Source organism: Somniosus microcephalus, unplaced genomic scaffold (genome assembly GCF_052327205.1).
Source record: "Somniosus microcephalus isolate GS21.2 unplaced genomic scaffold, FLI_Smic_1.0 unresolved_chr3, whole genome shotgun sequence".
In the NCBI taxonomy this organism is placed as follows: Eukaryota; Metazoa; Chordata; class Chondrichthyes; order Squaliformes; family Somniosidae; genus Somniosus; species Somniosus microcephalus.
In genome coordinates this window covers 50,818,051-50,830,063 of record NW_028225181.1, presented here as the reverse complement: position 1 = coordinate 50,830,063, position 12,013 = coordinate 50,818,051, and the positions used below count along the sequence as shown (strand labels likewise).

General features: G+C 51.0%; 1 protein-coding gene across 1 annotated transcript in view; it reads left to right on the top strand.

Moving 5' to 3' along the window:
- The window catches only part of LOC147091432 (tyrosine-protein kinase STYK1-like), a 94,863-nt gene that overhangs the window by 76,515 nt on the left and 6,335 nt on the right, over positions 1-12,013 (top strand). Inside the window, exon 9 of the mRNA XM_085976784.1 lies at positions 9,145-9,185. Coding sequence (XP_085832910.1) covers positions 9,145-9,185 — 41 coding nt within the window. The remainder of the gene's footprint in view (positions 1-9,144; positions 9,186-12,013) is intronic.

Below are 12,013 nucleotides of genomic sequence, written 5' to 3'. Positions count from 1 at the left end.
GACTACAAGCAGCTATTCTCACATATACCCTTGAGAGATACAGAGATTGTCTTGAAGACGTACACGGGGCAAAAAGTCTACCCCAAAGGAAAAATAAGGGTGAACGTGATATACAATGGCCAGGAAACGCCAAAAATGGACCAATATGTATTGCCAGATGGAGGACCACCACTACTAGAATGTGAATGGATCCGGAAGATACAGTTAGATTGGCATTCCATACAGGCACTGACGGTAGAGGCCAAAAAGGATGACGACGTCAAACCTGGACGACTGTCAAAAATGCTAACTGATGCACAAGAAGTGTTCCAGGAGGGACTCGGAACACTAAAAGGCATAACAGCGACGATTAAAATAGAGGAAAATGCAAGCCCAAAGTTTTTTAAGGCCAGGAGCCTTATGCGATCCGCCCAGCCGTCAAAGCAGAGCTGGAAGGTTTGGAACGTTCAGGAGTACTGTCCAAAGTGGACTGGAGCGAGTGGGCTACACCCATCATTCCTGTAATGAAGAGGTCATTGAGTAATACGCCTGGGGAACCAAAGAAGGTTCGCATCTGTGGGGACTTTAAGGTGACAGTGAACCCAGTCCTTCACACGGTACAATATCCGCTTCCGCGGATTGAAGATATTTTCGCCTCGCTATCTGGAGGAAAACGCTTCACTAAGATTGATCTGGCCCAGGCGTACCTGCAAATGGAGGTAGAAGAAGCCTCGAAACAATACCTCACGATCAACACTCACAAAGGTCTCTACCAATACAACCGGCTGGTGTTCGGGATAGCATCAGCTCTGGCTATTTGGCAAAGGGCAATGAATCAAGTCCTGCAAGGGATTCCAGGGACCCAGTGTTATTTGGACAACATCCTGGTCACGGGCGAAAATGACAGTGATCACCTCGCCAACCTGGAGCAGGTGCTCACTAGATTGAAGGAATATGGGCTACGAGCTAATCGCCACAAATGCGAGTTTTTCCAGAAGCAGATCTCGTATTGTGGCCATGTTATTGATGAAGAGGGGTTACATAAGTCCCCTGAAAAGATTGAGGCAGTAGTCAAGGCTCCAGCACTGGAAAATGTGTCACAACTGAGGTCGTTCCTCGGGCTGGTGAACTACTACCATAAGTTCTTGCCGAATTTGTCTACAGTACTACACCCACTGAACACCCTACTGCAAACGGGGGTACCATGGAAGTGGAATGACGAATATAAACGAGCTTTCCAGAAGTGCAAAGAATTGATCACATCAAAAGAGGTGTTGGCTCATTTCAACCCAGCACTACCAATTCGGTTGGCGTGTGATGCATCACCCTATGGTATTGGAGCGGTGCTGTCGCACAAATTCCCAGACGGGTTGGAGAGGCCAATAGCCTTTGCGTCTCGGTCACTAACCTCAGCCGAGCGTAACTACACCCAGATTGACAGGGAGGCCCTCAGCCTTGTGTGGGGAGTGAAAAAGTTCAATCACTATCTGCACGGGCAGAAGTTCACCTTGCTGACTGACCACCAGCCACTTGTCTCCATCTTTAATCCAAAGAAGGGCGTTCCGGTGATGACTGCGCAACGGCTACAAAGATGGTCCCTTTTTCTAGGGGCGAACCAATATGAAATAGAGTATAAGGGCACGAAACAGCATGGAAACGCTGATGGGCTATCACGCCTGCCACTGCCTACTGCGGAGGAAGTACCAGCAGTGGACCCTGTCGAAATATTTTATTCAACCATAATTGAACGCTTGCCAGTAACTAACGCGGATATAGAGAAGGAGACCCGAAATGATCCGACACTGTCTCGGGTATATGATTTGACGGTGAAGGGATGGCCAACACATGGCGACTCACTGTTGTCGGCATTCTCATCCAGAAGAGAACAGCTGTCAGTATGCCAGGGGACAGTGATGTGTGGATCCCGATTGGTAATTCCACCCAAGTTAAGGGAGAGAGTGCTCAATGAGCTTCACGAAGGCCATCTGGGAGGGGTAAAAATGAAAAGCCTTGCTAGGGCTTATGTGTTGTGGCCGGGGATCGATCAACAAATCGAGGACCTAACAAAGAGCTGCTCAGGATGCCAGAAGGTCCAAAATGCACCACCACACGCCCCTCTACACCCAAGGGAGTGGCCCTCCTCTCCATGGCAACGGGTGCATATTGATTTTGCTGGTCCATTCATGGACTCAATGTTCTTAATAGCAGTGGATGCGCACTCAAAATGGCCCGAGGTGATCAAAATGTCCTCCACCACTACGGAGAAAACGATTGCAGTCCTATGGACCATATTTGGCAGGAACGGCTTGCCAGAGCAGATTTGCTCTGATAACGGACCACAGTTTGTGTCCGAAGAGTTTTGGAAATATATGAGAAGGAATGGGGTAAGGTATTACACACCCGCCCTGTATCATCCAGCCACAAATGGATTGGCTGAGAGGTTCGTACAAACCTTTAAAAAGGCAGTAAGGGCCATGTGCGATGACGACATTCCACTGCAGCATAAGGTGGACAATTTTCTGTTAGCCTACAGAAATGCAACACATGCAGTTACCAACCAGACCCCGGCCATGATGTTCTTTAACCGAAGGTTGAGATCTCGTCTGGATTTGCTCAGACCAAATGTACGGAGAAATGTTGTGAATAAGCAATTCCAGCACATCAATGAGAAGCCGACAAGGAGCTTCAATATAGGACAACCAGTCTTGGCCCGCGACTACCGAACAGAGAAATGGCAACCAGGAACGATATGCACACGGCAGGGGCCATTAATGTACACAGTGGATGTTGGGGAGAACATTGTGAGACGCCATGTCGACCAGATCCTAGCGTCACAGGAACGAGTCAACCCCATGTCTCGCGTACCTGGTGATGAACCCGACATACCGGTAGCATCTACCCCAGAAACAGTAGCATCGGAAGCTGATGAACTAACCGACGACAGGGGGCCAGAATCGCCTCCGCACCAAGAGCAAGACACTCAGGAAAGGCGCTATCCAGAAAGGATCAGGAAGCCGCCCCAAAGACTGAATTTATAAATGGACTATTTCAGATAATGTGCATGTTAAAAGTGTTAACTGTTAAATGAATGTTATGGTACTGTTAATCTAAAAGGGGAGGAATTGTAGTGTATGTACCTTTAAGAGGAGAACTACTTTTACAGCTCCTGTATACTGTAGTACCGGCAGTGACCACACCTGTATATAAACCCTAAGTAGGGATCTGTACTGTTAGTTTTAGAATACCCTCATCCAGTAAACACCTGTTGATTGTTAATCTGCAGTCTTCGTCTATTTATTGAAGAACACCATACCTTAAGATTCACTGATTTAACAGAAGTGAAGAGACATTAAGAGATATTCAAGGCGAGACGAGATGGTAATAGGACAGGTAAAGAGACAAAGGGTGGCTCGAGATGAAGTGTGAATTGCGCTGGCGGAATGAAGGACAGCTGCCATGTGGGAGAGAAGAACAGAAGGCACAAAAAAAAAGTGTGGATAAAAAATATATCTATGATAGGGGCCGAGGTTATGATCTGAAATTGTTGAACTCCATGTTGAGTCCAGAGGGCTGTAAAGAGCCTAATCGACAGAAGAGGTGCTGTTCCTCGAGCTTACACTGAGCTTCCGTGGAACAATGCAAGAGGCCGAGGACGGTGAGGTCTGAGTGCCATTTCCCAGCGTTTAAAATCTGTTCCATTTCCTGCTTTGTTCCAGTTAGAGACATTGAAGATAGGAGCAGGAGTAGGCCATTCGGCCCCTCGAGCCTGCTCCGCCATTCAATGAGATCATGGCTGATCATCCAAATTCAGTAGCCTGTCCCTGCCTTCTCCCCATATCCCTTGATCCCTTTAGCCTTAAGAAATATATCTAACTCCTTGAATAATGAATTGGCCTCTGCTGCCTTCTGTGGTAGAGAATTCCACAGGTTCACCACTCTCTGGGTGAAGAAATTCCTCCTCATCTCAGTCCTAAATGGTTTACCCCTTATCCTTAGACTGTGACCCCTAGTTCTGGACTCCCCCGCCATCGGGAACATCCTTCCTGCATCTAGTCCGTCTAGTCCTGTTAGAATTTTATAAGTTTCAATGAGATCCCTTCGCATTCTTCTAAACTCCAGTGAATATAAGCCCAATCGACCCAATCTCTCCTCATATGTCATTCCTGCCATCCCAGGTATCAGCCTGGTGAATCTTCGCTGCACTCTCTCCATGGCAAGAACATCCTTCCTCAGATAAGGCGACCAAAACTGCACACAATACGCAAAGTGTGGTCTCACCAAGGCCCCGTACAACTGCAGCAAGACATCCTTGTTCCTGTACTCGAATCCTCTCGCTATGAAGGCCAGCATACCATTTGCCTTCTTAACCGTCTGCTGCACCTGCATGCTTACCTTCAGCGACTGGTGCACAAGGACATCCAGGTCTCGTTGCACTTCCCCTTTTCCCAATCTATTGCCATTCAGATAATAATCTGCCTTCCTGTTTTTGCCACCAAAGTGGATAACCTTACATTTACCCACATTATACTGCATCTGCCATGCATTTGCCCAATCGCCCAACCTGTCCAAATCGTACTGGAGTTTCTCGGCATCCTCCTCACAGCACACACGCCCACTCAGCTTTGTGTCATCTGCAAACTTGGAGATATTACATCTAGTTCCCTCATCTAGATCATTAATATATATTGTGAATAGCTGGGGTCCTAGGACCGATCACTGCGGTACCCCACTAGTCACTGCCTGCCACTCGGAAAAAGATCCGTTTATTCCAACTCTTTGCTTCCTGTCTGCCAACCAGTTCTTTATCCAAGTCAGTGCCTTGCCCCCAATCCCATGTGCCTTAACTTTGCACGCTAATCTCTTATGCGGGACCTTATCGAAAGCCTTTTGAAAGTCCAAATACACCACATCCACTGGTTCTCCATTATCTATTCTACCAGTTACATCCTCAAAAAATTCCAGTAGATTAGTCAAGCATGATTTATCTTTTGTAAATCCATGTTGACTTTGTCCGATCCTGTCAGTTTTCCAAGTGCTCTGCTATTACATCTTTTATAATGGACTCTAGCATTTTCCCCACAACCTTCAGCGACTGGTGCACAAGGACACCCAGGTCTTGTTGCACTTCCCCTTTTCCCCATCTATTGCCGTTCAGTTCTGACGAAGGGTTTCGACCTGAAACGTTAACTCTGTTTCTCTCTCCACGGATGTTGCCTGGCCTGCTGAGTTTTTCCAGCTTTTTCTGTTGTTACTTCAGAATTCCAGCATTTGTGGTATTTTGCTATTGGATGAGCTTTGGAATAGTCAAGCCTGGACACAGACAGAGGGTTTCAGCAGACTGAGGCAGGGGCAGAGACGGGCGATGTTACGGAGGTGGTAGTAGACGTTCTTGGAGATGGGGATGATGGCAGATGGAATATAATGTGGGTAAATGTGAAGTTCCCCACTTTGGTAGAAAAAACAGAAAGGCAGAGTATTTCCTAAATGGTGAAAAATTGGGGAATGCAGATGCTCAAAGGGGACCTGGGTGTCCTTGTGCATGAGTCACTGAAAGTGAATGTGCACGTGCAGCAAGCCATTCGGAAGGCAAATGGTATGCTGGCCTTCATTACAAGAGGATTTGAGTGCAGGAGTAAAGAAGTCTTACTCCAATTATATAGGGCCCTGGTGAGACCACACCTGGAGTACTGTGTACAATTTTGGTCTCCTTACCTAAGGAAGGATATACTTGCCATAGAGGGAGTGCAACGAAGGTTCATGAGATTGATTCCTGGGATGGCGGGACTGTCGTATGAGAAGTGATTGAGTAAACTAGGCCTGTATTCTCTTAAATTCAGAAGAATGAGAGGGGATCTCATTGAAGCATACAAAATTATTACAGGGCTTGATAGGGTGGATGCTGGGACAATGTTTCCCTTGGCTGGGGAGTCTAGAACCAGGGGCCACAGCCTCAGGATAAAGGGCAGGCCATTCAGGACTGAGATGAGAAGAAATTTCTTCACACAGAGGGTGGTGAATCTTTGGAATTCTCTACCCCAGAGGGCTGTGGAGGCTCAGTCATTGGGTATATTCAAAACAGAAGGCGATAGATTTCTGACTAGTAAGGGCATCAAGGGATATGACGATAGGGCCGGTGAATGGAGTTGAGGCAGATGATCAGCCATGATCTCATTGAATGGCAGAGCAGGCTCGAAGGGCCGAATGGCCGACTCCTGCTCCTATTTCTTATGTTCTTAGCTCGAGATCAAGTAGAATGCCGAGGTTGCCAACAGTCTGGTTCAGCCCCGGACAGTGACCAGGGAGAGGGATGGAGTCCTCACCCCTGCCCCTCCCTCCCGGAACCACGATAGGGTTCCCCTCGTCCTCACCTTTCACCCCACCAGTCTCCACATTCAACGGATCATCCTCTGCCATTTCCGCTACCTCCAAAGTGATCCCACCACCAAACACATCTTCCCCTCCCCTCCCCTTTCAGCATTCCGCAGGGACCGCTCCCTCCGAGACACCCTAGTCCACTCCTCTATCACCCCCAGCACCCCTTCCCCTTCGCCTGGCACCTTCCCGTGTAAGCGCAGGAGATGCAACACATGCCCTTATACCTCCCCCCTTCCCACTGTCCAGGGCCCCAAACACCCCTTCCAGGTGAAACAGCGATTTACTTGTACTTCTCGCAATCTAGTATACTGTATTCGCTGCTCACGATGCGGTCTCCTCTACATTGGGGAGACCAAACGCAGATTGGGTGACCGCTTTGCGGAACACCTCCGTTCAGTCCGTAAGGGTGACCCCGAGCTTCCGGTCGCCTGTCATTTTAATTCACCGCTCCATTCCCACTCGGACCTCACCGTCCTTGGCCTCTTGCATTGTTCCACGGAAGCTCAACATAAACTCGAGGAACAGCACCTCGTCTTCTGATTAGGCACTTTGCAGCCTTCCGGACTCAATATCGAGTTCAACAATTTCAGATCATAACCTCGGCCCCTATTACATTTTTACTTCTATTTTTTTTCCACACCTTTGTTTTGTATCTTCCCTTCCCCCCCCCTTTCCTTTTTTTTTCTCTCTCCCACATGGCAGCTGTCTCCCATCCTGCCAGTACACTTCACACCTAATCTTGCCGTCTTTTGTTTCCACTAGTCCTATCACCATCTCGTCTGGTTTTGAATACCTCTTAATGACTCTGTTACTTCGTTTGTTCTATCGCAGCCCTGCCTTCGATCTATTTTATTTCCTTTCCAGTTTGAAAAAGGGTTTCGACCTGAAACGTCGACTCTAATTTCTCTCCACGGATGTTGCCTGGCCTGCTGAGTTTTTCCAGCATTTTCTGTTGTTAGTTAAGAGGGATGGAGTCGATGGCTAGAGAATGGAGTTTATGGCGGGGGCCCTGAAGACAATGGCTTCAGTCTTCCCAATATTCAACTGGAGGAACTTTCTGATCTATGCTCGAAGCTTGGCTGGTGATGGGGCTGCTATGGTCATATGACGTGTTTCAGACAACCCTATTGGACAAGTATTCTTCTTCTTATCGTGTCCACGGACAGTCTATACATAGCCCAGCCAGAACTGGACACATTTTTGCGCCTTGTTGTTGAATTCGGCAAGATCTGCAACAGTGCAGGGTTCCTCTAACGATGGGCATTGCAGGAGATGTTGCATAGTCTGTGCCTCAGTTCCACATTCACAAGTTGTCGGGCTGGTTGAATATCCCCATTTGCTTAGTGACACCTTTGAGCAACCTACACCGGTCCTAAGTCTGTTAAGGCACTTCCAGATTGCCCAGTTGCAATTAGCTTCTGGGGGAAGGTTTTCATCAAGTAAAATTTCCATCGCTGGAGGTTGTTCAAGACTGGCGAGCCGGTCTTTCCACAAGGCGATGCGGGCTTCAGATGAGGTTGATTGTAATGGAACAACACTGTTCATGAAGCTCTTTCTTGACTTTAGGCGGCTGGGTGTAGGTGTATGACAATGCAGAGGGTGTCTCTCATCACCAACAACGATGAGTCAGCCTACAGGGAGGAGGTCCAGCATCTCGTGAAGTGGTGCGCCGATAACAACCTGGCCCTTAACATCAAGAAAACCAAAGAAATCATTGTGGACTTCAGGAAGTCTAAAGGCGGAAGTGACACCCCCATCCACATCCATGGGGCTGTGGTGGAAAGGGTGGACAGCTTTAAGTTCCTCGGAGTCCACATCACGGAAGACCTCTCCTGGTCCCTCAATACCTCCTCTCTGGTGAAGAAGGCCCAGCAGCGCCTATATTTCCTAAGGAGGCTGAAGGGATGTAACCTGTCACCCCTGATCCTCTCTAACTTTTACCGCTGCACAATAGAGAGCATCCTGACGAACTGTATCACAGTATGGAATGGCAGCTGTAGCTACTATGACCGGAAAGCCCTGCAGCGGGTAGTCAAATCTGCCCAACACATTACCGGCACCCGGCTACCGACCATAGAGCACATATACCAGAAACGCTGTTTACGGAGGTCACTGACCATCATCAAAGACCCTACCCACCCCAGCCACAGTCTGTTCGTCCTCCTGCCATCTGGGAGACGCTACAGATGCATTCGCACCCGTACGACCAGATTTAGGAACAGCTTCTTTCCCAGGGCTGTCATCCTACTGAACTCCACAAATAAACTCTAAAGCCTGCACATCTGCCAATGCACTTTATTATGGTTATGTTTATGTTAATGTATTACAAGCCAAATGAATGTTGAATGTTTAAATGTCTTAATCTAAATGTACACTCTCGGGAGCCGCAAGCCTACATTTCGTTGTACTGCACTTGTGCACTAACAATGACAATAAAAGTTGATTGATTGATTGATTGATTGATCTGATGTTTGACGGAGTCGCTCTTTCTTGCTGGCTACCGTTCTGCTTATATCAGGGGGAGCGATACCCGCCAGGATATATAGGCTGTTGGTGTTTGTTGGTTTTAAGCAACCTGTGATAAATTGGCAGCTTGCATTCAGAACGGCATCCATCTTGGCATGAGTAGACCTTTCCCATGCAGGGCAGGTGTATTCGGCAGCAGAATAGCAAAGAGCAAGTGCACTGGTTCGCAATGTTTTCGGGCTTTGACATAGCATAACCATCATGTGACTCACCTTTGCTTTCGCTGATTGCAAATGTTGACCAACGTCTTCTTGACTTTTTCAGGTGGTCCTTTGGGGTGCTGCTGTTTGAGATGATAACTTTGGGTAAGGATTGGTTGATTGCTAATGGTGGCGGACAATTAAACAACTGACAGGAGGAGGAGGCTCCACGAACAGCCCCCATCCTCGATGATGACGGAGCCCAGCACGCCAGTTGCTGAAGCGTTTGCAACCATCTTCGGCCAGAAGTGCCGAGTGGATGATCCCCATCTCGGCCTCCTCCTGCGCTCTGTGCCATCACAGAAGCCGGTCTTCAGCCAATCGATTCACGCCACGTGATATCTAGAAATGGCTGAGCGCATTGGATGCAGCAAATGCTGGACTCCGACAACATCCCGGCTATCATTCCTGGGATGTGGGTGTCGCTGGCAAGGCCCAGCATTTATTGCCCATCCCTAGTTGCCCCTTGAGAAGGTGGTGGTGAGCCGCCTTCTTGAACTGCTGCAGTCCGTGTGGTGAAGGTGCTCCCACAGTGCTGTTAGGGAGGGAGTTCCAGGATTTTGACCCAGCGACGATGAAGGATCGGCCGATATGCTTCCAAGTTGGGATGGTGTGTGACTTGGAGGGGAACTTGGAGGTGGTGGTGTTCCCATGCGCCTGCTGCCCTTGTCCTTCTAGGTGGGAGCGGTCGCGGGTTTGGGAGGTGCTGCCGAAGAAGCCTTGGCGAGTTGCTGCAGTGCATCTTGTAGATGGTACACACTGCAGCCATGGTGCGCCGGTGGTGGAGGGAGTGGGCCCCACACACAGAGCAGGAAAGGCCCAGGCTCCATCCCCGGCCTGTGCTGAGTTAGCCTGATCTCACACCCGGTGTGGGACTGAGCCCCCCACATACAGAGCAGGAAAGGCCCAGGCTCCGTCCCCGGCCTGTGCTGATTTAGCCTGATCTCACACCCAGTGTGGTACTGAGCCCCACACACAGAGCAAGAAAGGCCCAGGCTCCATCCCTGGCCTGTGCTGATTTAGCCTGATCTCACACCCAGTGTGGTACTGAGCCCCACACACAGAGCAGGAAAGGCCCAGGCTCCGTCACCGGCCTGTGCTGAGTTAGCCTGATCTCACACCCGGTGTGGTACTGAGCCCCACACACAGAGCAGGAAAGGCCCAGGCTCCAGCCCCGGCCTGTGCTGAGTTAGCCTGATCTCACACCCGGTGTGGTACTGGGCCACACACACAGACCAGGAAAGGTCCAGGCTCCATCCCCGGCCTGTGCTGAGTTAGCCTGATCTCACACCCGGTGTGGGACTGAGCCCCACACACAGAGCAGGAAAGGCCCAGGCTCCGTCCCCGGCCTGTGCTGAGTTAGCCTGATCTCACCCGGTGTGGTACTGAGCCCCACACACACAGAGCAGGAAAGGCCCAGGCTCCGTCCCCGGCCTGTGCTGAGTTAGCCTGATCTCACACCCGGTGTGGTACTGAGCCCCACACACACACAGAGCAGGAAAGGCCCAGGCTCCAGCCCCGGCCTGTGCTGAGTTAGCCTGATCTCACACCCGGTGTGGTGCTGGGCCCCACACACAGAGCAGGAAAGGCCCAGGCTCCGTCCCCGGCCTGTGCTGAGTTAGACTGATCTCACACCCGGTGTGGTACTGAGCCCCACACACAGAGCAGGAAAGGCCCAGGCTCCATCCCCGGCCTGTGCTGAGTTAGCCTGATCCCATACCCGGTGTGGTACTGAGCCCCACACACACAGAGCAGGAAAGGTCCAGGCTCCGTCCCCGGCCTGTGCTGAGTTAGCCTGATCTCACACCCGGTGAGGTACTGAGCCCCACACACAGAGCAGGAAAGGCCCAGGCTCCGTCCCCGGCCTGTGCTGAGTTAGCCTGATCTCACACCCGGAGTGGGACTGAGCCCCACACACACAGAGCAGGAAAGGCCCAGGCTCGATCCCCGGCCTGTGCTGAGTTAGCCTGATCTCACACCCAGTGTGGTACTGAGCCCCACACACACAGAGCAGGAAAGGCCCAGGCTCCGTCCCCGGCCTGTGCTGAGTTAGCCTGATCTCACACCCAGTGTGGGACTGAGCCCCACACACAGAGCAGGAAAGGCCCAGGCTCCATCCCCGGCCTGTGCTGAGTTAGCCTGATCTCACACCCGGTGTGGAACTGAGCCCCACACACAGAGCAGGAAAGTCCCAGGCTCCATCCCCGGCCTGTGCTGAGTTAGCCTGATCTCACACCCGGTGTGGTACTGAGCCCCACACACACAGCAGGAAAGGCCCAGGCTCCATCCCCGGCCTGTGCTGAGTTAGCCTGATCATACTCCCGGTGTGGTACTGAGCCCCACACACAGAGCAGGAAAGGCCCAGGCTCCGTCCCCGGCCTGTGCTGAGTTAGCCTGATCTCACACCCTGTGTGGTACTGAGCCCCACACACACAGAGCAGGAAAGGCCCAGGCTCCATCCCCGGCCTGTGCTGAGTTAGCCTGATCTCACACCCGGTGTGGTACTGAGCCCCACACACACAGCAGGAAAGGCCCAGGCTCCATCCCCGGCCTGTGCTGAGTTAGCCTGATCATACTCCCGGTGTGGTACTGAGCCCCACACACAGAGCAGGAAAGGCCCAGGCTCCGTCCCCGGCCTGTGCTGAGTTAGCCTGATCTCACACCCTGTGTGGTACTGAGCCCCACACACACACAGAGCAGGAAAGGCCCAGGCTCCATCCCCAGCCTGTGCTGAGTTAGCCTGATCTCACACCCTGTGTGGCACTGAGCACCACACACAGAGCAGGAAAGGCCCAGGCTCCGTCCCCGGCCTGTGCTGAGTTAGCCTGATCTCACACCCGGTGTGGTACTGAGCCCCACACACAGAGCAGGAGAGGCCCAGGCTCCGTCCCTGGCCTGTGCTGAGTTAGCCTGATCTCACACCCGGTGTGGTA